Here is a 23,188-nt window from a genome sequence, read left to right on the forward strand (position 1 = left end):
CATGATTTCATTTATTGATGTTTTTAGAGGGTTTTTACAGTTTCCTAACAAAACAATGTGGATTCACCGCGGCAGGTGCCAAGCTGGCATCAGATTGCTTTGTCACGGACCTGTTCTAAACTGCTGGAACCACTGAAGCAGACGCCTGGGGAGGAAAAGACATCAAGGCGTCGAAGGGTTAATCCACACTCTGATGAGCAGACTGGTGAGATCCATGCTGGGACTCAAGTTCAGGGCCTCCTCGCTGTGGTGCATCTGGGTGGAGGAAAGTCACAGGCCCTGCTGTGACGGCGGGATGGAAGGTCGAGAGGGGACACACCTCTTGCTCAGCAGCAACTGGACGCTTCTCAGCAAGAGGGGAATCGTACCAGCAGCTGACTGCAGTCTGAAACATGAGATCCTGAGCAGCCTCTTGCTGTGGGCAACAGTTTAGGCCTTCATTTTCAAACAAAGCAAAATAAAGTGCTAAAGCAGGACAAGCTAAATTTTCTGAAATATTCATGGAAGAATGGTAGGAAAGGTGAATAATCTATAAATCAAAGTTCATTATCGATCATGAAAATCATGATAATTACAGTTACAGGAAGTTAATATTGGAAATATCTATTTTTTAAATGGGAGAAACTGTTTCATAACCGCAACACTGATCGCGCCTTCATCGTTGAGTCGTTGCCACACGAGGGCGCCATCGTCAGCATCAGAAAAATCTTCAACGAATTGGAGGCTGGTTATCGGAAGATCCTGTCGTTGAGAAGAGACTCGCGATGATTTTAAACACAATATAGCATCTTCCTCGATTAAAAACAGAATATTCTGAATCACTATTGTTTAAAATACTGGCTCCAGAGCGACGTAAGCACTGGATCAACACTGGGGGAGGTGCAAGGGCAGAGGAACACGGGGAACCGTCAGCTCTCAGCGCAGCCCCAAGCTCAGACGCTGCTGAAGTGAGTTGGTGCTGGTCGCATCCGCGGCGCTAGACTTTACTGCTCCACAGGGAGGTGGCGAAGAGCGCGTAGGACATGGACCACAGCAGGTAGTAGGCACCTGCTGCTGGGAAGCCCGAGCAGAAGAGCATGACCACACCTGACGGGAGAGAACATGAGCGGAGGATGACCACTGCAGCTCTCACAGTCTCTCACAGCAGCGCTGGGAAACACCGCCTCTGTTACCTCCAGCGTAGACAGCCTTCTTCCAGCTCTGGGACTCCAGCACTCGGTCATGAGGGTAGAAGTTGTGACGGGTCATGAAGAGGATCATTGCCACGGCGACCGCCCTCAACACCACCGGGCTCCTCGCTGACATCAGCGCAGCGCTGGCCAGGATGGCAGAGGAGTAGGGGCACGGCAGGCCGCGGTACATGAAGGGGATTCCTGAGGAGCAGGGTCAGAGTCAGAGTGGCACCCGAGAGACTCGACACCCGCCCAGCCGCACTGACCGCTGGCGTAAAAGCAGAGGCGGCCCAGCACCGTCAGCACGTAGCACATGCACAGGACGTTGTCCAGCAGGGCCGGCGTCCGCAGCAGCAGCGACGAGGCGATGCCGAAGGTGGTGAAGTCGGCAAAGTCATCCAGCTTGGCCCCTGCAGCCCACACACACTTGGGCTATCAATGGTGACACGTGACTTGGGACCTGCGTTTGTGCGGGTCACAGCTGAAAAGCAGCCGCTCAAACAACATTCCTCTGCTGGCATGTTTGAGGCTGCCGCTGAATGAATCAGGTAGAATTCCGGTAATTCCAGGTATGCGAGAGGATCACCGGGACAATTATCGGGGTGATCCCGGGGAATTCGGCTGCTCAGTAGGAAAAGTGTTTTGGACTGAAAAAGCTGGACAATAGAGCAGGTCCCGGGCGCTGTAGGAGGTGGGTCTGCATTCTGATGCACATGACGCCATCTGAGGACGCGGAGCCGTGCGCTTCCACTCACCCAGCGCTGAGCAGGCGTCCAGTCGCCTGGCGACCGCTCCATCTGCCAAGTCCAGCAGGTAGCCAATCAGAACCAGCCAGCAGGCTGCGTGGTGGTGTCTGCAAGAGAGCCAGAGCCAAACACACCACCACTGCATCAGTTCAGTTCCCAGCTATAGATTGATTTCCCGCCCGCAGCCAGTTTGGACTGTAGAATCCGATAATGTGCACTCACCCGTTGAGGCTGCTGAGGATGGAGCCCATGCCCATCACCATGTTGCCCACGGACAGAGCGTTGGCGGCGTGCTTCCGTGCAAACTCGGAGAGGTGTCGGCCAGACAGCCGCTCGCGGAGCAGCAGCTGGTTGGTGCAGTGGAAGAAACCTGGAACCCAGAGACGGCAGCGGTCACCACACATCTGAGGCAGGACTCCTCCACAACCATCAGCTGCCGCATCATGTAGGGCGGCCTTGGCAGAAGGTGGAGGACCACCCTCTGAGCCGGGTGCGCTCTCCAGGGCGTGGTCTGCTGGCTAGCTTTCCAGCGGAGTGCTGAGGACCACAGCACCGCGCTCAGCTGAGGGTGGCCCTACTCTTTCAGCCAAGAGCCCAGGCCCTCGCTGGAGCAGGACACTCCATCGGCAGGTGCATGTCACGACGCGGTCTGTTTACTCACCCAGACACTAAGGCCACACGTGGATGTGACGCTTCAGAGGAACAAGCTCAATGACTGAAACATGCTGACCGCGCAACTCGCTCCCAAGCAGATTTGGTGCAAAGTGATAAAACCATGCACTGGAATGTCATGGCTGAAGTGAAAATCAAACTTCCCACAGACAAACAGTGACAGGTCAAAGTTGCAAGGATAGTCACATGAGTATGAATGAGTGAACATGACAGCAGGCGGAGGTGATGCAAGTGTTGTGGCAGTCAGAAAGAAGCACAGTAAAATCAGTCAACATTCACACGTGTATTCACCCCTTCACCATGACCTGCTTGGATACATCAGAGTCATGCTGGACACACACACATACACAAACGCGCGCCGTGTCACCCGTGAGAGGTCGTGGTGCCAGCTACATCCCTGAGATGCTTCAGGGCTCAGGCCAGAGTCACATTCACACCCGTCTTATCGCAACAAAACGCCGGGATTTTTCAATAATAATACTGAACTACCGTCTTGCGAAACCTGGAGCAGTTTGACGGCTGCGGTGAGGAGAGTCGACTTGGTGTTGGAGAAACCTGTTTCTTTTTAAAGACTATCGCAAGAAAGACTGAGGCTGAGGAGTTTGGTGTTTCTCACAAATGGTTTGCTCTTCTGTCAGAGTTTTAATGTTGCCATGGCAACCCTGCGAGTGTTTTTCACCCTGAACTTCCTGTGAATCCCAAGCCGGAACTTTTCAAGAGACTCTTGATCTGAAAGAAAACAACGTATGAGACAAACACATCCAGCCAACAACAGGTTTGTAATCATGAACAACATGCAGCTCCAGGCGCTCGGCCCAGGTCTCTCCTAGTTCACTGGTCAGACACCACCAAAGCAGCCGCTGCGTTTGGTGAAGCACCACACCAGTGTGTGAAGCTATTCGTGGCTATGAAGTGGGTGGAGTCAATATCAACCGTACATACTATATTACCCAAAAGACTTGTTACGTTTCAACGTATCATTTCAATGATACGTCAAACTGCAACTCCTCAATCAAATGGCAAATGTTTTATCACAGTTTGAAATGGGTTGGAAATTATTTTTGAAAAATGTGGAAATAAAACTGATGTTAAACTGATATAATTAACAAATAAAAAAAACAATTATTGCTGTAAATGAGGACAACACCTATGAGCACAGAGCAGGTTCACCGCTGAAAATCTAACAACAACAATGATTTGAGTTGGTTCCCAGTGCCAGAGTTAGTCGGACTTTAAGTGATGAAGTGAGCCTTGAACAAAGCAGCAAACAAGCGTCCAATTCAAAGCGTCTCTGTTCCTGGATCACTGCCTGATGAAGCCGAAGCATGATGGGAAGTCTCTCTGGTTACATAAGACTTCTGGGTTACCAGGTAACCACTGAAGACAACAACTATTTACAGCCTGGTCAACCTACCATCAGGCCTTTCATCACCTCACTATTGTGACGCCACCTATAGCTTAAGTGCCAAATGTCAAGTGCTCTAATTGACATTTTTTTCCCAGAACGATGCAGCTGCCGTACTGTGGAATAATCCAGATTATGAGGCAAGAAGTGAAACCTACCAGAGGTGGAGGTGAGGAGGATCATGATTCCACTTTATGGATCACAGAGCGTCAGCTGAAACAGGGGAAACAGTTCAAACTCACTCAGGTGCAGCAAAAAGTGGAGGGAAAACGAATGAGATTGTTGTAGAAACGTGGCGATGGATGTCTTGTTTATCAATCGCACAAAGGTTAGACAAGCAGTTTCATTGTGTATCACACCATCTCCTCACTTTTGAGCCTCAAATGAAACGGTCGGGTCGGGTCGTGTGATGTTTGCGCTCCAAGGAGAAAAACCTGCCTCTGCTGTGTTGTGAGTCGCAGGTGAAGGAGGACAAGTCATGTATTTTGGCACTAAACACTGAGATAAGTAGGCAAAACCTGACCTCCATATATTCAAGGTATAACAGCAACACTCATATTTCCAGGTAGAGACTCAAACATTTATGATCACAGCCCACAACTTGGCTTGCTTCGAACCGAGTCCGTGTTACTGAATTGGCAACTGAGTGGAGACAGACAGTGAGTGAATATTGTGTCCTGATATACCAGGTGATCATTTTTAAGAGCTAGTCTTATGAGTTAAAAAAAATGAATCTGATGTAACAAAAACAATCTTTTCCAGCATTAAAAACGTCAATATAAATCTCGGTTGTATAACAGCAACTCAAATGATTTGCGCGTGCACCTGCTCGACCTTGATTCTCCACTTCACTTCACTTCCATCGCTTAATGTAGTCAATATTCTGACGTTATCAACAGTTTGAAAGGAAAAAAAAAGCAACGCAAATGTGCCCGAACGTGTGACCTGAATGCAATGAAGGACCATTGCGTCACTGACGGCGATGGAATGGCTGAATTAAAGCAGAAAACCCGACCAACACTAAGTTCCATCTCGCACTGATTCGGCCGCAGCGTCTCACCTGGACACCAATCTGCACTTCAGCCGACTTTAAAAGTGATGCGCCTGAGCAGATGCGTCTATATTCCGGAGTTTGAAATAAACACCTGTCAGAGAAGGAGGACGAGTGCGTGTCGGGTTACCTGTCAACTTCCAGCCGCTCCGCTCGCGCGTCCGTTTTAACAGCAAGAGGTAAATAGACTGGAATATTCCACCGGAAGTGACGCAGTAGCCATGGTTTTCCAAATCTGTCCTGGTAAAATCCTGGGATTTTCTGTACAAACGCTCTGAATCATTCCGAACGAGAAAGAAATAGGATTCAAGATGGCGGTTTTGTTTTGAAAAGAGTTTTCAGTCGGGCCGCGAGCGCACACTTGGCGCGTGCAGATGATGGTGACGGAAATGCACGATTTTTTCCGGAGAATCCCGAATCCCACACAGAGGAGGCAGACCGGCGTTGTTTGGAGCAGTTATCGCTGAAAAGTTTTGAGATGTTTTATGACGGTTTGTGATAGCGACTTACTCAAGTTCATCGACAATTGCAATTCCGTTGCTTCTGCTACAACCATATCTATTTTTGTGAGGTTGTTACGTTAGGTACCGTAATTGTAGTGCTGAATGTAGAATATAAATAATGCCGTTTACTGTTACTTTTGTTCAACAGTAGGAAATGAGTTGGCAATAGTCTTCTAAAACTTTAACTCTAATAAATAATTTTACTCATGTTTCATTTCTTGCATCCCTGGTGTGAAATACTGTCCCCCGACACAGCAGTGAATCATATAATGCTCGCAAACAATGGAACAGGAAACCACACAGGTTTACAAATAGCACATGAATTTTCATTTTATTTAAGAAAAGTCGGGCCGCGGGGCGAGTTGCTCTGGCGCAGGGAACCGAGGTGCAACTTCAACAATGTTTTGTTTCTGTGGATCAAGAGTTGAACACAATAGAAAACGTAACTGACTAAAAGTGCACCTTAAACACACAGCTGACGTTGCCTCTCAGATCTGGAGTCACTTGGAGCATCCATCTGGCTGAAGACTCTTAAGAGGCTCCAACATAAGCACAACCAGGGCAAACACAGGGGGGTGGGGGGAGAACAGAGGCAAGCTTCAGTGATCGCTCTAAAACAGCAGAATTAATCTCTAAAAAGAAATAAATAAAAGTGAAGGGACTCTTCATCAAAGTGATTAGTACAGCGGTTCCAGGGGCCAACTCTGCGGCGCCTGCCACTGTCAGAGATCGGACAGGTGACGGACCAAACTCTGAAGCACCAGCAGGAGACACGTGTGACCTGCTCAGTCACCTGCCGCCCTGATGTCTGCTGCCAAAACAGAAGCGTCAAGTCTGCTGTGGTTGGTGACGCCTGCCTGCTGCTGGGCTGCATTTGTCTTCACTGAGTGGCTGGAGGCACAACACTCACCAGCAGCTCGCTGCTTGTCAGTCATCGGTTGTGTCAACAGCTAACATCTGTTCAACTTTCAGTGACAGCCCACACGGCTCTGCAGGGACACGGTTTTTCAGGATGGTGACAGAACACACGCGGTGAAGAGTAGAAGAGTCGGGTGTGGCTGAGCATGCTTCATGACAGAGGACCAGTCACATGGGTCACACGGCCACAATAAGGCAGTCAGCTGGACCTGGCAACCCACAACCTGCACCTGGCCAAAGAGGGAGTCCATTAAAAAACAACTTTGGTTTCTCTCGCTCGGAGTCACCACATGTCAGAAATGCTGTCCTGTCTGGCATCATTTCTCCTGCTTCACATGCTCCCACCGGAACTGAACAGCTAAGTGATCGTAAACTATAACACTCTTACTTTCATGAACTCATTCCAACTAAAAGCTACTTCCAAATCGCTCATCCTCCCGAAAGAGCGGTGTGGAGTATTAGTGCGACCAGCCACCAGGGGGTAACAAACCCTCCAGTAGAAGGCTGAGAGGAGCTAGTTCTAGTCATTGCAAAACAGAGCTACACCAGGTCAAAACGCATCTCAGCTGCTTGGCTGTTGAAAGATAGCACCATGTTTTCTTCAGTACGAGAAAGCACACCATCTACAGCCCCTGCAGGACTTCACCTGTCCTCCTGAAGTCACATGTTGCAGCGTCTCAACACACTTGTGACCGAGTGGAGAAAAACCACAGATGCTAGTATTAGAAACCCCAACAATTGGGATGCAAAGACTCCTACACTGTCAGAGGACTCGCGGTGAAGTCCTGCAGGGAGCGGCACCATGACAGAAGTGATGTCATGTGGTGGACCTGAGTTGTGTGTGGAAGCTGCGTGTGACGTCCCAAAGATGTGGAAAGACAAGAAGCATGCTCGCGCACAGAGGAGCGGCGACAACGTGTGGACACAGTGTTGGAACAAAGAACCCCCAGGAGAGAAGAGTGATGGTTAGTCTGCATGTTTCCCCCACAAATATAATATATATATATCTATATATCCATATGTATATAAATAAAAATTCAGTGCTGTAAAAACATCTCCATCAAATTTGACTCAAAAATAGGTCTGGCGGCTAAAACTACTGCTGGAAGAATGTAAACTGGATCTGTGTTAATAGTCCGACACGTCGCTGTTAGAATGGTTTTTGGTTTTGGTCACACGGAGGTTTGGCAGCACCAGGGTGGAGTCGGGCTCCGTGTGAGAGTGTAGCTGTGACATCACTTGGCAGTCTCTGTGAGAGAGAGTCTCTACGAGGCGCACTGCTGCACGTTGACGCCGTGAGAGGCCTGCGACTGCAGGTCCACCACGGGCGCCAGCTGCTGCCCCGGCCTGGCGTTGGCCAGCAGCAGGTTCCTCACGCACCCCCTCATTCCTGTGGAGAACTTTCCTCCGGTCATGGCGGGCATGTCTGGAGCGCCACCTGCAGACCGTGGGGAGAAAGTGTCAAGTGGAGAGCAGCAAACCACGGCGACGACGGGAGCAGAACCCAGGCTTCACGCACCGAGGTATAAACTTCCTTTGGTGTTGACCATCAAGCTCTTGCCCCTCGACTGCCCGTGCAGCTCGGCTCCTCCGTCGATCTGAAGGTATCCATCTTTTCCGGTCCTGCAGGGAAACAGTGAGGTGGTGAAGACCAAGTCCAGGCTGAAGATGAAAAACTCCAGCAGTCGTACCTGACAGCCGTCACTTTATGCCACTTCCCGTCGTTGATGTTTCTGGTGGAGCGGATCTCTGCCTCGCCGCTGCCCAGCTGGTAACTGAACCAAGCACCGCAGCGTGAGGAACACAAGAGACGGCGTGATCACGTGACTCACTCACCTGAAGACCAGGTGACCGTCGCTCAGGCCCAGGCTGATGAAGTCTTTGCCTCTTCCATGTTCGCCCAGTTCCTGCAGACAGAGCGCTGAGTCAGCACAGGAGCTCGCGTCAGCGTGCTCTTCTTGTGTGTGTCGATCATGAACATGTGCAGAAGGACGCTGACCACTGTAGTAGATCCACTGTATGGTCTCCCAATTCAGAAGATACAATACCCTCTTGAAAAAATATACTATATGTGTAACGATAGAAAACTCAAAACTTCAATAGCTGACTACATTCAACCCAGCTACCACAGGAAATGATGCATCTTTATTCACTACATTTGAACCAAATATTTTTATAAATATATTCATAAAAGACAATATTTTCTTTTAAAATGTGAACTTATACGAACTTATTATTTATGCATCAAAACATTTATTTGCCATTTATTACAACAACAAACCCAAGAACATCTTATTATTTTATTGTCTTATTATTAACATCTTATTTTAAATATATGTTGTAGTGGTTTCATGGACGTGTCGACGACAACAGAACACATGCTGAGTGTGTGAGTACCTTTCTGTTAGCATGCACCTTGCGTAAATGGCGAGCGCCAGTGGTCTCCTGGGAAATGGAGGTGGAGGTGGAGAAGCAACATGCACTTGTTTTAGTGGAGTCAGCAAACATGCTCCGACATCAGTTAGAACCAGTGAAGAGTGAGTGCAGATGGATCATGAGCAGGAGAGAGGGTCAGATTCAGGGGTCAAAAAGGACTCACCACCCCCTGCCACAGAATCAGGCCCTCCGCTGAAGTGGTCCTGATCTCCAGCTGGATGGTCTCTGGTGAGTCGGGGGCGCTGGACCATGAGATGGAAACATGAGCCAGGAGGCACACTCAGCGTACACAAGACAACTGTCCTCACCTTCTGGGGAAGACGGCTTTGGGAAGAGCGATGTAACCGTCGCTGTGGAAACTCACGGCGTACTGATAGGGCGAGTCTGTGGAAATTCAAAGAATGAGACGGGTTCACTGTGATGTGGCCGCTGAGGACACCAAGTCTGGAATGTGATTTGACTCAGGCGTGACTCCAGTGCAGTTTATCACACGTCAAAAATCAAGTTGCGGTTGCTGGAATACGAGCATATGAAACAACAGAAACATATACAACACGACAGATATATGATGAGGGAAGCATCTTTGAAATATGACCAATACACTGATAAAATAAAGAGTCATTGGGTGGAATTTCAAGCCATCACAGTATTACCCTCTAATGACTCAGTAGGCCAGTCTGGTGAAATACTGGATGAGATCAAAACTTTTTGGATAAAACATTTGATAAAAACCTTGCAAAACGAAATCGATCAATCCTTTTGAGCAAGTCAGTGAAGACGAGAACTTGATGCAAACAGAAGTTAGAGCAGCGACTTCAGAGGACAGAAGAGCAAAGTCGCGTCACTCGTCTGTGAGCGGCCCAGAAAATGCTCCGCCGTAGCCATGGCAACATGCACAGCATCAGAGTCGCAGCAGAGGCCAGCGTCCCAGTCTGAAGTTGAGCTGAGGCGGAGGCTCCACAGTGTCCTTCAGGGACAGGGGCTTTTCAAATGAGCTCAAGCCCAGAGAAGTCACCGTCCGCCTCAGCTGGACCTGAGCAGACTGGTGGACGTGTTAGTGAGGCCACAGATGGTTTGGAAAACACCAGAAAGTTTCTCGTCCATGTTGTAGACAGACAGCTCCAGCACACGTTAACAAACATGACGCAGTGAGACTCCCAAAATCAGTACAATCCCCAGGCACTTTCCCGACGCACACATCCCACAGTGGCCTCAGATCCAGGTCGTGTGTTAGCGGCGCCCTCCGCAGCTCAGTCCCTGTTAGTCATGTCAGGCAGACTGAGGTTTGAGGATACCGTACCATTAGCCTCGCTAGATTCCAAACGCTGCAGGACCTCGTAGGAGCGGGGGAACTGGCCTGTGTGTGCAGGTGAGACAGTCATTTAGTTTGGGCTTCAGCGGCCTCTAGTGGTGAATGTCGGGATCACAGCGCAGGAAATAGTTCCACGATTTCAAGTCCAACTTATGTAAAAGCTTGGGGCCATCATGAGAGGGTCACTTACTGTCCAGTCCTCTAGTGGTCACCGTGACACATTAACTTTTGCTAAAATGAATAATTCGATATACAGACTTTTTTTAACCTCAACCTGAACAAAAACAAACAAAAACAATTAATGTAAATTCAACTACAACCCTGGACACTAGATAATAATAAGAATTTCCCTCTAAAATGAAGCTTTTATTTTCTTTATTCTAATTTTTTAACATCATATTCTATTTATTGAACATTTATCATGCACAGGTGTGTTTTAAACAGCTGCATGTCACAGCTACATTTAGGGCATTAAAGTGTAATGGTGTGACCAACACTCACCTTCCTCACAGTGGACTCCGGTGAATCCAACTGCACACACACACACTCCGTTCACACAGCTGCCTCGGTTCTGACACTCGCTGTCGCGGTCGCACCCGTCTATCAGGTGCTCGCAGCGCTGCCCTGCGGTCACATGACCCCAACATGGTCAACGTCACGACAAAGAACACAAAGATGCTCAGACCCAATGGTAACATTTGTTCTGAGTCCGGTTTACTCACCGACAAATCCATCCCGACACAGACACTGGTACTCATACTCGGCGTTGGACATACAGCGTCCTCCGTTCAGACAGGGTCGAAGGTCGCAGGGACTATTGTGGACACACTTGCTGATGCTCCGGCTCTCCGTGAAGCTGTAGGATAGATCCACCTTCTTGTTGTTGATGAGGACCTGAGCAGCAGGTGACAGGTGTAAGAGACATGCAGCAAAATAGAGCAAACTCATCGCCTCGGCTCACTTCTCCGATGCAACCCTCAAACATCTCGCTGACGTTGGCTGGTTTGGGCAGCAGCTCCAAATCAGGGACGCCGCCCAGGAACATGGGGGTGTGGATGTTGAGACCCTGAGCTTTACCCGGAGAGGACCTCCTCTCCACAGGGCCATGATCGACTCTCAGATGTCCCGACTTCTTGTTCCGCTCGGCGACGACTCTGTGCCACTGACCCAGAGAGACAGGCTCTGGACTGAGGATGACTGCCTGACCTGGAGAGCACAGGTGCGTCAGAGTGTGGCCAGTCGTTCTCAGTCCCACTAACTAAAGATGTAAATATTGTTTTGTATCTTGGACCTTGTATCTTTTAAAAACATAATAGTGACATGGATCCAAACAAACCTGTGCCCAGCTCATATCTGAACTCCACATGACCCGCCACCATGGAGATGGCCACAAAGTCCTCCACCTTTATCTTCTTCCCGCCACAGAAAAACATCAGTCCGTCTCTTTCCATGGGTTTAAACTCCAGCTCCACCCGCAGGTCGTCATGCACATTGGTGAGCGGAGGGTAAGCGATGTAAGACTCCTCGCCATCGAACATTGGCGTGGTCACCAGCTCACCTGCAGGAGGATTGCTCAGTCTTATGACTTGTTCAAATACATCACAAAGAAACTGTCATCATCTAGTTTCAGCGCTCCACTCACCATCCATACATTTGTGGCCAGACTTCCCCAGATGGCAGCGGCAGCTGTAGCCCAGACCTGAGGGTCGGCTGATGCAGGTGGCGTCAGGTCCACAGGCGTCTGTGGACACACAATCGCTCCCTCGGTCAGAGCAGTTTGTTTGTGAAGTCGAGCAGGTGCAACTGAGGTGTTGTACCTGAGTGGCAGTGCAGCGAGGAGTGGTGCTGACAGTTGCTCCCGGTGAAACCTTTGGGGCAGCTGCACTTGTACAGGCTGGCGTCCGAGTCCTCGCACCTGCCGCCGTTCTGACAGGACGGAAAAAGTCAGGGTCAGCAACACGTGATAGGGACGGTTGTGCGAGAGCGACGGAGCAGAACCTGGCACGGCTGGTCCTTGCAGGTGGGACAGTTGGAGACCCCGGTGGAGCTGCGCTGCAGATCTTTGAAGATGACCTCCTCGCCCTGGACGACCAGCTGACGGATGCAGCCTGTGAACGGCATCAGAGTGAGACACATCAACTCCAGCAGTGCTCATGGCTGCCGCAGTCTCTCACCAACAAAACCCGTCTTGATGCCGGCAGTCTTGGCTAGCAGGGTGTAGTTGGGGTACCCGCCGACATGAAGCTCCTCATTCAGGTCCAGACCCTGGAATTTTCCCTGAGGGGAGGAAACCAACACATCAAACGGCTCGGCAGCAAACTCAATCGGTGATGTCGAGTCGTGCCTCCCGTGCCAGTACCTGCGAGCTCCCGTTAATTGACTGGCCACCGTCCACAATGATGTAGCCCAGCGTGTGGTTCCGGTGCAGCTCCACGGTGTGGAACTCGCCCAGCTTGATGGGGGTGGGGTCTCGGATGGTAGCCATACCGGAGCCCACATCGAACCTGTCTCGAGGATGACCTCATCAAGAAGGTGACACATACAGACTGAGCTGGTGACCTTTGACACCTGAGCTGACCTGAACTCCAAACGTCCGCCCACCAGGCCCAGAGAGATGAAGTCGGCTCCGGTGCTCCTCCTCTGGCCGTTGTACAGGATCATACCTGCACCCAGCAGCCCACAATCAAAACAGGAGTTGAAACTTCTGTCCTCAAATTGAAATTGTACTAGGATTAAACACGCAGCAAATACATGATCACATTTGCATTTTGAATTGATCTATACTCGTTTGATTTTGTGTAGCTGTTATCACAACTAAGTTTTAGCAGTTAAGCAGTTAAGGTCTGGACTTCAGTTTCAAACAAAAGTGGTAAAGATGGCTGCTTTAGTTCTGGTTTCAGGGAGAGAAGGAGATACTCCACACACACTGCATGTGAGAATCACTGAATTCACTTTCACCAAACAGGATGAAGGAGACAGAAGAGTGAGTGACCTGTTAGGATGGAGATCATCCACCAAACATGAAGCTGATGGTAAAGCAACATGCTGCGGGGCCAAACCAAAGCGACGGTGACACATCTGCACTTCCTGTTTGACTCAGCTCTTCCTAATACGAATGCAGTCATGCACTGACTGAATGGTTTCTATTCCTCTACTGAAGTTTCTTTATCACTGCTCCAACAGGCTTCGTCTCATCGTCTGGCTTTCATTCACAGGAGGGAACACAATATTCAACATTAAACTCAACACCTCAGGAGAACAAATAAGTAAACAATGAAATATTGCACTTTAAACTTTTCAACAAACTCTAAGGTGTCTCGTGGTCAATCGTTGACCTTACGTCACAGTTTGCTGTGACAGTGCAAGCGAGAGCAATGAGGGTGTTGATTTATATTGAATCATATTTTGTCCCTCAGAGATGATGAGAAACTGCCGCCTGACTGCAGCAGTTAGGATCATGCACCGTGCTGCGTCTCTTCCACTGTCAGCCGCTGAATCAGCCTGATGTGTGAAGCAGCCAGAGGTAAACAACTTCCCGCACACTCACCAGCGTACAATATGAGACCTTCCCCCCACCAGGGTGAGGAGGAGCGCGGGGGAGAAAGGGACAGTCACATTAAACACCAGTCAGCGTGTTGAGCCTTGCTGCCCTTCACCCCAGACACTCTTACCGTCCACGTTGTCGGGTCTGAAGTTGATCTTGATGCTGAAGGTCTTGTAGGCGTTTTTGATGGTGGGCAGCGTCAGGTAGGAGAGTGGCTCCTGGGCAAAGTAGGGCATCACTCGCTCTGGACAGACACACGGACAAAGACATTATTGGAACTAGCCTTGGTTTGGAACACTCATAACCCACAACTACTTTCACCAGAGGAAACAATAGCCCAAGCCCATCCCTGAAATGTACAGCTCATCCCTGTTGCTAGCATTCCGACTCTCACTGTGTGAGAGAGGAGCCGTGTAGGAAAGTGACAGTGACATCTACGAACTAGTAACCTAAAAACAGCCACTTTAATTCACGCTGCTGGATCTCAACACAGGTGATAAGGATTTATGTGACATGAATTATGAACACGAGTGACTGACTGACCGTGAACTTCCAGTTTGGTGAAAGACTCCACTTTCCCTTGTTTGTTGGAGGCGGTGCACACGTACGTTCCGGAGTCTTCGTGTGTGACTCTGGGAACCGTCAGCACGTTCTTCTCCTGGAAACACTTGGGAGGAAGTTCTGTATCCAGCTGCAGAGGCAAGGCATCAAATCTGGGTCAGACTGAGAAACAAACTGCACAAACAAAATGATCAGAATACTGTGAAACCTTGGTCCATTTGATCTCAGGAGCAGGATAGCCCGAGGCCACGCAGGGCAGCACTGCATCAGATCCCACCGTCACCTCCTTGGTCTCTGGCAGTGCAGCTATCTGAGGAAGAGCTGAAGACAGGCGGGAGATGCATCTATCACTCTGGCTGAGGGTGCAGCAAGGAAGGCAGCGCTGGGACTGCCACACTCACACTGGACGTGGAGGACGACCTGCGACTGCACAGAGCCCACGTCGTTGGTGGCAGTGCAGCGGTAGTGACCGGTGTCGGCCTCCGTCACCTGATCGATCCTCAGCATGCCGTCCTTGACCATGATGTGGGCTGGCAGGGGCCCGCCCACTTTGCTCCAGTGTACCGTGGGCTCAGGATCACCCACAGCCTGACACTCAAACTCCACCGAGTTCCCAATCATCACCGTCTGAACGGAGGTGCGGACGTTGATCATCACCTTCGGCAGAGCTGAGGACGGACGGAGGATGTTAGTATTGGCGTGGCATTCTGCCAGGCCAGAAGGTCAGAGTGACAGACCTTGGATGGTGAGACGAGCAGAATCTTGGGCTTGGCCGTACACACTGCTGGCTCTGCAGATGTAAACACCCTCGTTGCTCTGCTCGAGATTCTCAATCCTGCAGCAGAACCAGGAATTACAACATATGAAGATAAGATCATAGACATTTCCCTCATGGACTAGACAAGTACTCATAAAACAAGAGGTTGAACCCACCGCAGCACTCCGTCCTTCACGTGGTGGTTGGGAGGCAGAGCGCCTCCTTCTTTCAGCCACTCAATTTTGGTCTCGATCCCTCCGGCTGCTGAACACGTGAACTCCACGGCGCTGCCCTGAGCCTTCACCTCCACCTGAGGGGACACACGCACCGCCAGAGGCGCTGCACAGAGAAGCCCTTGAGAGATCTTGATACGTACAGAAGAACTACCCGAGCTACAGTAAAGGGAGGCTGTCTTAGAAGCCACGATTTCTTGAATATGCAGCAGACTCACATCTGACGGTGACTTTGGCGACCACCTCACTGTTGCCCACTTTGTTGCTGGCCACACACTTGTAGTTCCCGGCGTCTTCTGCAGTGGCCAGGTTGATCTGGAGATCACCGCCACTGACCTGAGCTCTTGCTGGCAGACCTCCCTCCAGTCTGGACCAGGTGTAAGTCAGAGGAGGGGTCCCATGAGCAAGGCACTGCAGTCGAATGACCTCCCCGACACGCACTGCCACGTCATCAGGCACTGAGGTTGCGTACGGTGGAGCTGGAAGCCAATGTGACACGGATTAGTTCTCTGAAGATTCAACACCTTTAGCGGGCCGTGTGGGTCGCACACTCACTCTCCACATCCAGCACGATGGTGACCTCACTGGTGCCCAGGTGGTTGGTGGCACTACAGATGTATTCTCCAGAGTCCTGTCGGCCCACAGTGGGCAGCACCAGGTTGTTGTCCACCACCTTGTGTCTCCAGGGCAAAGGGGACCGCAGCTTAGACCAGCTGATGGTTGGGGGCGGGACACCGTGAGCCTGGCAGCGAAGTGTAACCGTCTGACCGTCAACCACCACCATCACCGGCTCAGGGACTGAAGCTCTGGGGGGTGAGGGCAGCTGCGAGGAGGCTTCGATGATCACCTCCACCCTGGTCTCGGTGGAACCCTCATTGTTGCGAGCTGTGCAGACATAGGTACCGCTGTCCTCTGGACGGGCCGCCAGGATCTGGACATGTGAAAGTGTTTGAAAGTCCTCTTCCCTTCATGTTTATGTATTATAGACTTGATACCGATCTGACAACCATCCCGCCACAGTGCCTCCCCCGAAGATCTTCATCTGACTACTGACAAGTCTCACCTGCATGATGGCGTTGGACTCCACTGGCACGGGGCTGCTCAGCATCACTTTACGGTTGCGGCCCAGTCGGTGCCATGACACCGAAGGCCGGGGTTCCCCTGACGCCTGGCACTCCAGATTGATGGGGTCGCCCACTCTGACCCGCAGAGGGCCCACAGGGGTGACAGTCACAACAGGTGTCTCTGAAAGATTAGTGAAATCGATCAAATGAAATTTTCCAACAAGCGGCGACGTGATCTCACCTTTAACAATCAGAGACACGATGGTGTGTGTTATGCCGAAGGGGTTGCTGGCCACACAGCGGTATGCGCCGTGATTGATGGACTGGACGTTGGACACGGTGAGCACTGAACCATCAGGACCCACTTTAACATTGTCTGACAAAACAGAAAACAGCAACATAAAAACCAATTCGCCCTGGTTTTTGATTCATTGAGACTTGTGTGTGACGTGTGTGGCACCTGGAAGGGGCTGGTTGTTGGCCAGTTTCCACTCCAGCCTCACTGGCTGTGCGCCACTGTAGACTCTGCACCTGAAACTGGCCGACTCTCCCACTCTGACTGAGGCGCTGTGTGGCTCGATGGAGATTATGGGACTCTGAAGACCTGTGGAGGAAGATTAAGCACAGAAACCTTTACCTTCCCAAAGCAAAGTTAGATCCCTGCAACAGGAAACAAGTCCTCCAGGCATTGACCCAAACAGGCCGACAGTCCTCCTGCTGCCACCTCCTGACACTTACGTGAGGACGAGGAGGTGACTGACACAGAGACGGAGGCCTGGCGGATCGGAGCGTTTCCTGAATTGTCCCGAACTGTGCAGATGTATTCTCCAGAATCTTCCATCGTAGCCGACAGGATCCTCAGCCGACTACCCAGAACCTGGAGCAGGTCAGGGTTGTTAACCCTCGATCACTTCAAATGAAGGTAACTGAACTAAACATATTTCATCCACAGTGACAAACAACTTTTCAAATATATTTTGTAAAAGGCTTATAAACGCCACCCGGTGGTTAGAGGAGAGACGGCCGGTTGTTCTCATCCATGACACAGGAGGAGGAGGGTTCCCATGAACAAGGCAGTTGAGATCCAGACTCTGACCCTCCTGGACGTCTGCGATGGACGGCTGGATGGTGACCACCGAGGTGCTGTGCTCTCCTGCAACAGGAACAACATAACAGCTTATCTTATTTTCCTTTGTGTTTCATATTCAAACATAGCTGTCTTCACACATGCACCTGAACTGGCTCGTACAGGTGAGGTCTGTCAGTGTTTCAGGTAAAAAACAAACACCTCACCTTTGTGCACAGTGACTTTGATCGGCGCACTGTTAGACCCGATGCTGTTGCTGCCGACACACATGTAGGTGCCCGCGTCCGACGCCTTGACGTCGGGGATCAGGAGTGTTCCAATGTCAGTACGGTCCATTCGTGCCTGGAGAGAAGTGGACAACGGGGCATAAGCTGCAAGTCTGGAGTCTGCAGGTGTGTTGACATCAACAGCCAAAGCTATGCCCACTTACCTGCGACATTGCTGACTAAAGACTAAGAGCAACACAGAAGCACTAGAGCGGCTCTTTGGGACAAGACAAGGACGGTTATTGCTACAGGTTCTCTTCTAGATCCCACTACGATCGATGATTGTTAATGAACAGTGACGTTATGTGACATTGATTGACAACATTTGAGAGTACATGTGAGTTAGATGTCTTCATCATCCTGGGCACTTTCACCTGGACCTTCAGGTCTCTTTCCGGCACTTTAGGAGGTGACACGGGACAGTCCAAGCAAATGTCCTGGATTGTTTTAGTCCTCAAGTTGTGCACATGAATAACCAGCTCAACCCAGCCTTCTAACTTGTGTGTTTCTCCCATCACTCTCAAACAAGACCTCAGATATCAAAACCTCCCAACAGTAGCGTTCCGTTTGTGTGACAGACAGAGGTGCTGTTCTCCTGCACCAGAGTTGAAGTGCCGATGGAAAGACGTCATCTGTAAACAAAGCGATGGAAGTGTGCGAAAACAAAACCTTGGCGATACTGCGACTGGGCTTGTCGTCAAGTGAAACACTGGCAGCGGGCCTGCTGCTCAGGGATTACTGTATCCGGCCGTTAGAGTTCGGGTGCCTGAGCCCATTCAGCAGCTCTCAAAGCAAACCGTGAGCTAGAGCACACAGAGCTTCTGCGTCGTCGCCCAGCTACGGCTGGGAAAAGCCGATCCGGAGCCCTCCGGTGAGCTGAGACCCAAACAACACACACTCCACCTCTCCAGTCAGAGGACCACAGTTATTCCTGGCTGCGAGGACGACATTTCTGGAATACCGACGGTGGGACTGTGTGTTTAGTTAATACACGGAGTGGAATGATGGATGGCACCATGTGGACAGGACGAGACAAGGAACGATGGAGGACTAACACAGTGGACAATCAGCATGCAGTATTAGTGGACAGACATGGACTTGTGAAAGACAGACGTCATGCTCTGAGGGGACGAGGTGAAGACAAGGTTTAGTGAGAGACAAGACAAGACAGCGGACAGATGGACAGACCTGCAGATCCTCAATACGTCTGTGTAACACATCGAGACTGTTGCTTTTAAACTGATGGAAACCATGAGAGGGAATGGCCTGAGCAAACGTTGGAGCGAGAAGAAGAGGAGATAAACAGAAGAGCAAAACATAGCATCATCAAACCACCGTAGACCAGTCAACTGCTCAAGAGACATCCGTCAGTCTTTTATGGTTCAGCAGATGGGGAGGGGAGGAGCTTACCTGAGGAGGAAGCTGGCCTCCGTTCTTCAGCCACGTCAGCTTCGGGGTCGGTGATCCGGTGGCACGACAGTACAGCCTGATGGTGTCGCCCTCGTGGACTTCGATGTTTTGGGGACTCACTTGGACCTGAGGTTGGGTGCCCAGTCCACTGGGGTTGGACTCTGGCCGATGACAGGCGGGTGAATTAGCATACCGTATAAACATCAGAAACGTTTCAGAGCTTACTTTGTACGAAGAGGGAAACCCGCGCGGTGTGCTCTCCGTGTGTGTTCAGGGCCTTGCAGGTGTAGTCTCCTTCATCAGCCGGGTCCACCGCCGTGAAGGTCAACACCCCGCCTCTGACCGACGCTCGGGGACTCATCCGGTTCCCAGGACCACCTGTAACGCTCATGTGAGACCCCGGACCACAAGGCCAGAGTTCTTGCTGAAGCTAGGTGTCATACCGATCCACTCCAGAGCCGGCGTTGGGTTTCCTGTTGCAGTGCACCTGAACTCAGCGCGCTGACCCTGCCTGACAGTCAGAACTGTGGGGTTGATGCTGGCCACTGGCTGGACCCCCTCTGCAGCTGCACAGAGACCCGGGTGGTTAAAAGCAGACTTTGATATGAACAAACATATCTTTTTAAACTAACAAAGAATGTTCATACATTCCATGATATATGACAGTCATACTGCCTACACCTTCCATCTCATTTCTTACCTCTTATATTTAGACTTTGGTATTTGATGTTAGGAAGACAACTTCCTTGTGATTCACCTCCTCATGTGGAGGCTTTTTAAACTGTGTAAATTTGTATTTTACATTTTTGACTTTTTACAGTCAGTCTGGGCTTTTTTATATTCTTATTTGGTTAGATAATATATTTTTACTAAGCCTTCGCTCAGCAGATTATTTGATAATTCACAGAGTTTTCAGCCTATCTGGACCATCTGTGTGAGGAAACACATTAAACTGTGAACAGTCTGTTCTCGTCTTGACTGTACCAGATTTTCAAGTCAGCTGCTGCAGGTGAATTGATTCTGCTTTTGAGTCCTTCCCCCTCCTCCTCTACCTCCACCATTATCTGTTCTTAAATTTATTCTCAAACGTTTCCCAGGGCTATGAAAGCTGCGGCACTTATATTGCAAGCCCAGAAGTCGAACCCCCCCGTGTCCAACTTCTGTTTGGAAGTTGGGACCTGGAGCTCTGACAGATCCAACCACTGTCACTGACACCAAACACAAGGGGAAGGCAGTGACGTTACAGTTCCATGTGTTTCCTCCCACGTTCGTAACCAACTGATGATGGACATGATGCGAAGAGCACAGTCTGATATTTGAAGCCCAGACGTGAGCTGATTCCTGATGAAGGAAAGAGAGGAGCAGGAAGAGAAGAGGGATGTGGAGGAGATGATGCTTTGAAAGCCTGTAAAAGACCTAAGAGACGTTCTCAACCGTGGGACTTCCACATCCAGATGAAAACGTCCTGAAGACTCATCATGCACTTGATGGGCTCAATGGACTGAGAAGATCCCAGTACAGCTCGACTACATTCAGCTGAGTCAATGAGGTCAACACGGACAAATTGAAATAAACACTGATGATAGAGAATGAATGAAGCACAGGCCAATGAAATTCAACAGAATTCCTCAGTGGAATTCACAGTGTGATTTTGAGTTTGGAACAGGACAGAAGGATGAGCGTCACGCTGAAGTTTGCAGCAGTGTCATCCATTGATCCTTATTTTCTACATAGCTTTCACACCACATGATCGCTGACAAATGACCGCTCTTTATTGTCCCTCCACATACGACTGAGTGGTGTACCGTCAGTCCTGAATGTAAACAAGCTGTAGTGGGTCCACAAGTCTCTGCATGCTATGAAGGATGATATCATGCATGATGATGTCCAGAAAGGGGGGGGAGCCCCTCACTTCCCCTCCAGCATCTGGATATAAGGAAATCATTCTCGCACTGACTTACGCTTTCGGTGTCCTTCAAACATTTCATAGGCTGTGTAAAACATCTGAGTCTGTGAGCCCTCTGGAGATGGGAGAGGGGAGGGGGGACAGGTTAACTGTCAGGTCAGTGTGGGTTACAACAGCCACCTCCCGTCTCCACGGAGACAGCGTCACAGAGTGGGGTCTGGTGATGTCAATAACGTTAGAGGCACAGACATGTCACAAACAGGAAGTCGAATCAACTGGCACAAGTCATGAGAGTGACTTTTTTGTGATGGTTTTACAAGGCTGGATGCTACTTGGTGCCGTAGATCCAATGTGAGTGACCGAGACCATGTTGATTTTCTGTTCAGTTTGTGTGGTGCTAACGCTTGTTTCAAAGTTTGACATCATGCTGCACAGGTCCGAAACAGAGACCATCCGCCTGCAATCCTCTGGATATCCACCACCACTGCCAGTGGGTACATTAGTCGAGATAACCAACCACATCTGAACCTCACTCTTCACTTTGCTTTGACAAGATGTTTTTCTTTGATTTGGGGGTCCACTTTTGATAAATTAATTTGGACTCCATTCAGAATGATGTGGGGGCATCGATGCCCATCAGTAAGTAGCACTGGTCATGACGTGCCTTTTCATTCAGAGTGTCATGTCTGTAGTCGTGACACTTACCTGGAGGCAGACGGCAGTGTTTAGTGAGATTCACTTCACAGAATATCCACAACATCAAACATGACACGCAGATAAGAAGTTCTTATGCAGCTGACAGTCCAAAACACGACACACAGCACAAAGCTACATGCAGGTTAGTAGCAACAAGCGGCGTAAAACAGTTTCACTCTTCTCAGCCATTAAACTCATACAGCTTGTGGACATCCTGAATTTATTAAAAACAAACAAACCCCTCAACAATTTCTACTTCTGACATCATTATTTTAGAGATTTCCACAAAATACTTTTCACAGTAACGATAAATACATTACAATGTGACAGGTGTACATTACATCATCATCTTGATGTACAAAGACAGTTCTTATAAAAAGCACCTTGGGTTGTGAGACATATAAAAAATAAAATTATAAGACAAGAAATGCGTCTGGAGTAAAAGGATACAAATACATTTGGCAAACACTGTGTTCATACAGAAAAGCGATTTCACGGACACAAGTGACATCAGCTAAAAATGTGCCGACAAGCGTAAATACCAGAAAAATAAATCTAAATACACAATCGCGCTGGATAATTGTGGATAATTACGTCTGTGTCAGACAGAACAAAATCAACAAACATCTGTCGTTTTAGCATGAGGCAATTCTTTTAGTACCTTCTTGCTGAAGTTGCCAAAACGTCAACCACCAGGAGGCGCTATGTTTTATATATATATATATATATATATATATATATATATATATATATATATATATATGAAGGCCCTTAGTTATATATATATATATATATACAACTAAGGGCCTTCATATATATATATATATATATATATATATATATATATATATATATATATATATATATATATATATATATATATATATATATATATATGAAGACCCTTAGTTGTTGATGCAACTTTCATGTGACACAACCATAGCCCCCCGTGGTAGGTGGATTTGCTTGGCTCAAGATGAAGAGCAGAAATGCTGCCATGACTTCCTGGCATCTTTAAGAACCCAGGAGCCTGTTTATTTAACACGTAGCTAAGACAAAGAGAAGGTGACACACAAATCACACACAGCAGGACGATGAGTGATGTGCCTATTGACATGAAGATTTGAGCGACCCAGTAACACAGTTGAAGTGGGAACACTGTCGAGTCGGGCAGACGGTGGCGACTTCCTCTGCTCTTCTGTGGAGTCCTTAGTTTCGTTCAAAGTCAGGTGAGAGTCCAAGTCGACTCTTCCTCCTCCTCCACCTCATCATCACCTTTGCGCTCCGCAGCTCGGCAGGGGAAGAGGAGGACACCGGGAAGCCAAAGACCCCACGCACCAGGATCATCCACCACCCGGATTAACACGCCAGCAGCAGAATCAACTTTAACCACCACCGATTTAATGAGCAGTCAGTCATCAGTGCTTGTTTAATCCAACTGAGCTTTTT

General features: G+C 49.4%; 2 protein-coding genes across 9 annotated transcripts in view; both read right to left on the minus strand.

Annotated features, from left to right (window-relative positions):
- Nucleotides 1-4: 4 nt before the first annotated feature.
- Nucleotides 5-5,382, minus strand: tmem269 (transmembrane protein 269). Of its 6 annotated transcripts, none has more exons than XM_053849408.1 (8): nucleotides 5,177-5,382; nucleotides 4,154-4,208; nucleotides 3,270-3,319; nucleotides 2,141-2,288; nucleotides 1,928-2,025; nucleotides 1,439-1,582; nucleotides 1,173-1,373; nucleotides 5-1,086 (listed from the first exon to the last, which is right to left on the minus strand). In XM_053849408.1, the coding sequence occupies exons 4-8, from the start codon at nucleotides 2,179-2,181 to the stop codon at nucleotides 977-979; spliced, it is 594 nt and encodes a 197-aa protein (XP_053705383.1). In that variant the 5' UTR covers nucleotides 2,182-2,288; nucleotides 3,270-3,319; nucleotides 4,154-4,208; nucleotides 5,177-5,382; the 3' UTR covers nucleotides 5-976. The 6 variants fall into 6 exon arrangements, with proteins under 6 accessions (XP_053705383.1, XP_053705382.1, XP_053705381.1 ...); XM_053849407.1 differs by having other exon boundaries at nucleotides 3,080-3,319; XM_053849406.1 differs by lacking the exon at nucleotides 5,177-5,382 and adding an exon at nucleotides 5,056-5,149 and having other exon boundaries at nucleotides 3,080-3,319.
- Nucleotides 5,383-5,874: 492 nt separating this feature from the next.
- Nucleotides 5,875-23,188, minus strand: part of hspg2 (heparan sulfate proteoglycan 2) — a 63,565-nt gene continuing 46,251 nt past the window's right edge. For 2 of the 3 annotated variants that reach the window (XM_053849116.1, XM_053849117.1), the window contains 38 exons: nucleotides 21,099-21,158; nucleotides 19,581-19,703; nucleotides 19,363-19,515; nucleotides 19,138-19,298; nucleotides 18,916-18,993; nucleotides 17,668-17,803; nucleotides 17,376-17,527; nucleotides 17,113-17,251; nucleotides 16,835-16,978; nucleotides 16,616-16,750; nucleotides 16,374-16,555; nucleotides 15,866-16,241; nucleotides 15,529-15,789; nucleotides 15,254-15,416; nucleotides 15,058-15,155; nucleotides 14,722-14,988; nucleotides 14,529-14,641; nucleotides 14,303-14,450; nucleotides 13,887-14,003; nucleotides 13,763-13,780; nucleotides 12,794-12,878; nucleotides 12,575-12,719; nucleotides 12,390-12,492; nucleotides 12,214-12,323; nucleotides 12,033-12,141; nucleotides 11,858-11,956; nucleotides 11,552-11,773; nucleotides 11,177-11,421; nucleotides 10,938-11,109; nucleotides 10,717-10,839; nucleotides 10,204-10,260; nucleotides 9,212-9,287; nucleotides 9,067-9,145; nucleotides 8,865-8,912; nucleotides 8,304-8,374; nucleotides 8,159-8,242; nucleotides 7,987-8,090; nucleotides 5,875-7,905 (listed from right to left, as the gene is read on the minus strand). In XM_053849116.1, coding sequence (XP_053705091.1) covers nucleotides 7,733-7,905; nucleotides 7,987-8,090; nucleotides 8,159-8,242; nucleotides 8,304-8,374; nucleotides 8,865-8,912; nucleotides 9,067-9,145; nucleotides 9,212-9,287; nucleotides 10,204-10,260; nucleotides 10,717-10,839; nucleotides 10,938-11,109; nucleotides 11,177-11,421; nucleotides 11,552-11,773; nucleotides 11,858-11,956; nucleotides 12,033-12,141; nucleotides 12,214-12,323; nucleotides 12,390-12,492; nucleotides 12,575-12,719; nucleotides 12,794-12,878; nucleotides 13,763-13,780; nucleotides 13,887-14,003; nucleotides 14,303-14,450; nucleotides 14,529-14,641; nucleotides 14,722-14,988; nucleotides 15,058-15,155; nucleotides 15,254-15,416; nucleotides 15,529-15,789; nucleotides 15,866-16,241; nucleotides 16,374-16,555; nucleotides 16,616-16,750; nucleotides 16,835-16,978; nucleotides 17,113-17,251; nucleotides 17,376-17,527; nucleotides 17,668-17,803; nucleotides 18,916-18,993; nucleotides 19,138-19,298; nucleotides 19,363-19,515; nucleotides 19,581-19,703; nucleotides 21,099-21,158 — 5,129 coding nt within the window. In that variant the 3' untranslated portion in view covers nucleotides 5,875-7,732. The remainder of the gene's footprint in view (nucleotides 7,906-7,986; nucleotides 8,091-8,158; nucleotides 8,243-8,303; nucleotides 8,375-8,864; nucleotides 8,913-9,066; nucleotides 9,146-9,211; nucleotides 9,288-10,203; nucleotides 10,261-10,716; nucleotides 10,840-10,937; nucleotides 11,110-11,176; nucleotides 11,422-11,551; nucleotides 11,774-11,857; nucleotides 11,957-12,032; nucleotides 12,142-12,213; nucleotides 12,324-12,389; nucleotides 12,493-12,574; nucleotides 12,720-12,793; nucleotides 12,879-13,762; nucleotides 13,781-13,886; nucleotides 14,004-14,302; nucleotides 14,451-14,528; nucleotides 14,642-14,721; nucleotides 14,989-15,057; nucleotides 15,156-15,253; nucleotides 15,417-15,528; nucleotides 15,790-15,865; nucleotides 16,242-16,373; nucleotides 16,556-16,615; nucleotides 16,751-16,834; nucleotides 16,979-17,112; nucleotides 17,252-17,375; nucleotides 17,528-17,667; nucleotides 17,804-18,915; nucleotides 18,994-19,137; nucleotides 19,299-19,362; nucleotides 19,516-19,580; nucleotides 19,704-21,098; nucleotides 21,159-23,188) is intronic. The other variant, XM_053849119.1, reaches the window with a different exon arrangement.

Source organism: Synchiropus splendidus, chromosome 18, assembly GCF_027744825.2.
Source record: "Synchiropus splendidus isolate RoL2022-P1 chromosome 18, RoL_Sspl_1.0, whole genome shotgun sequence".
Taxonomy (NCBI): domain Eukaryota; kingdom Metazoa; phylum Chordata; class Actinopteri; order Syngnathiformes; family Callionymidae; genus Synchiropus; species Synchiropus splendidus.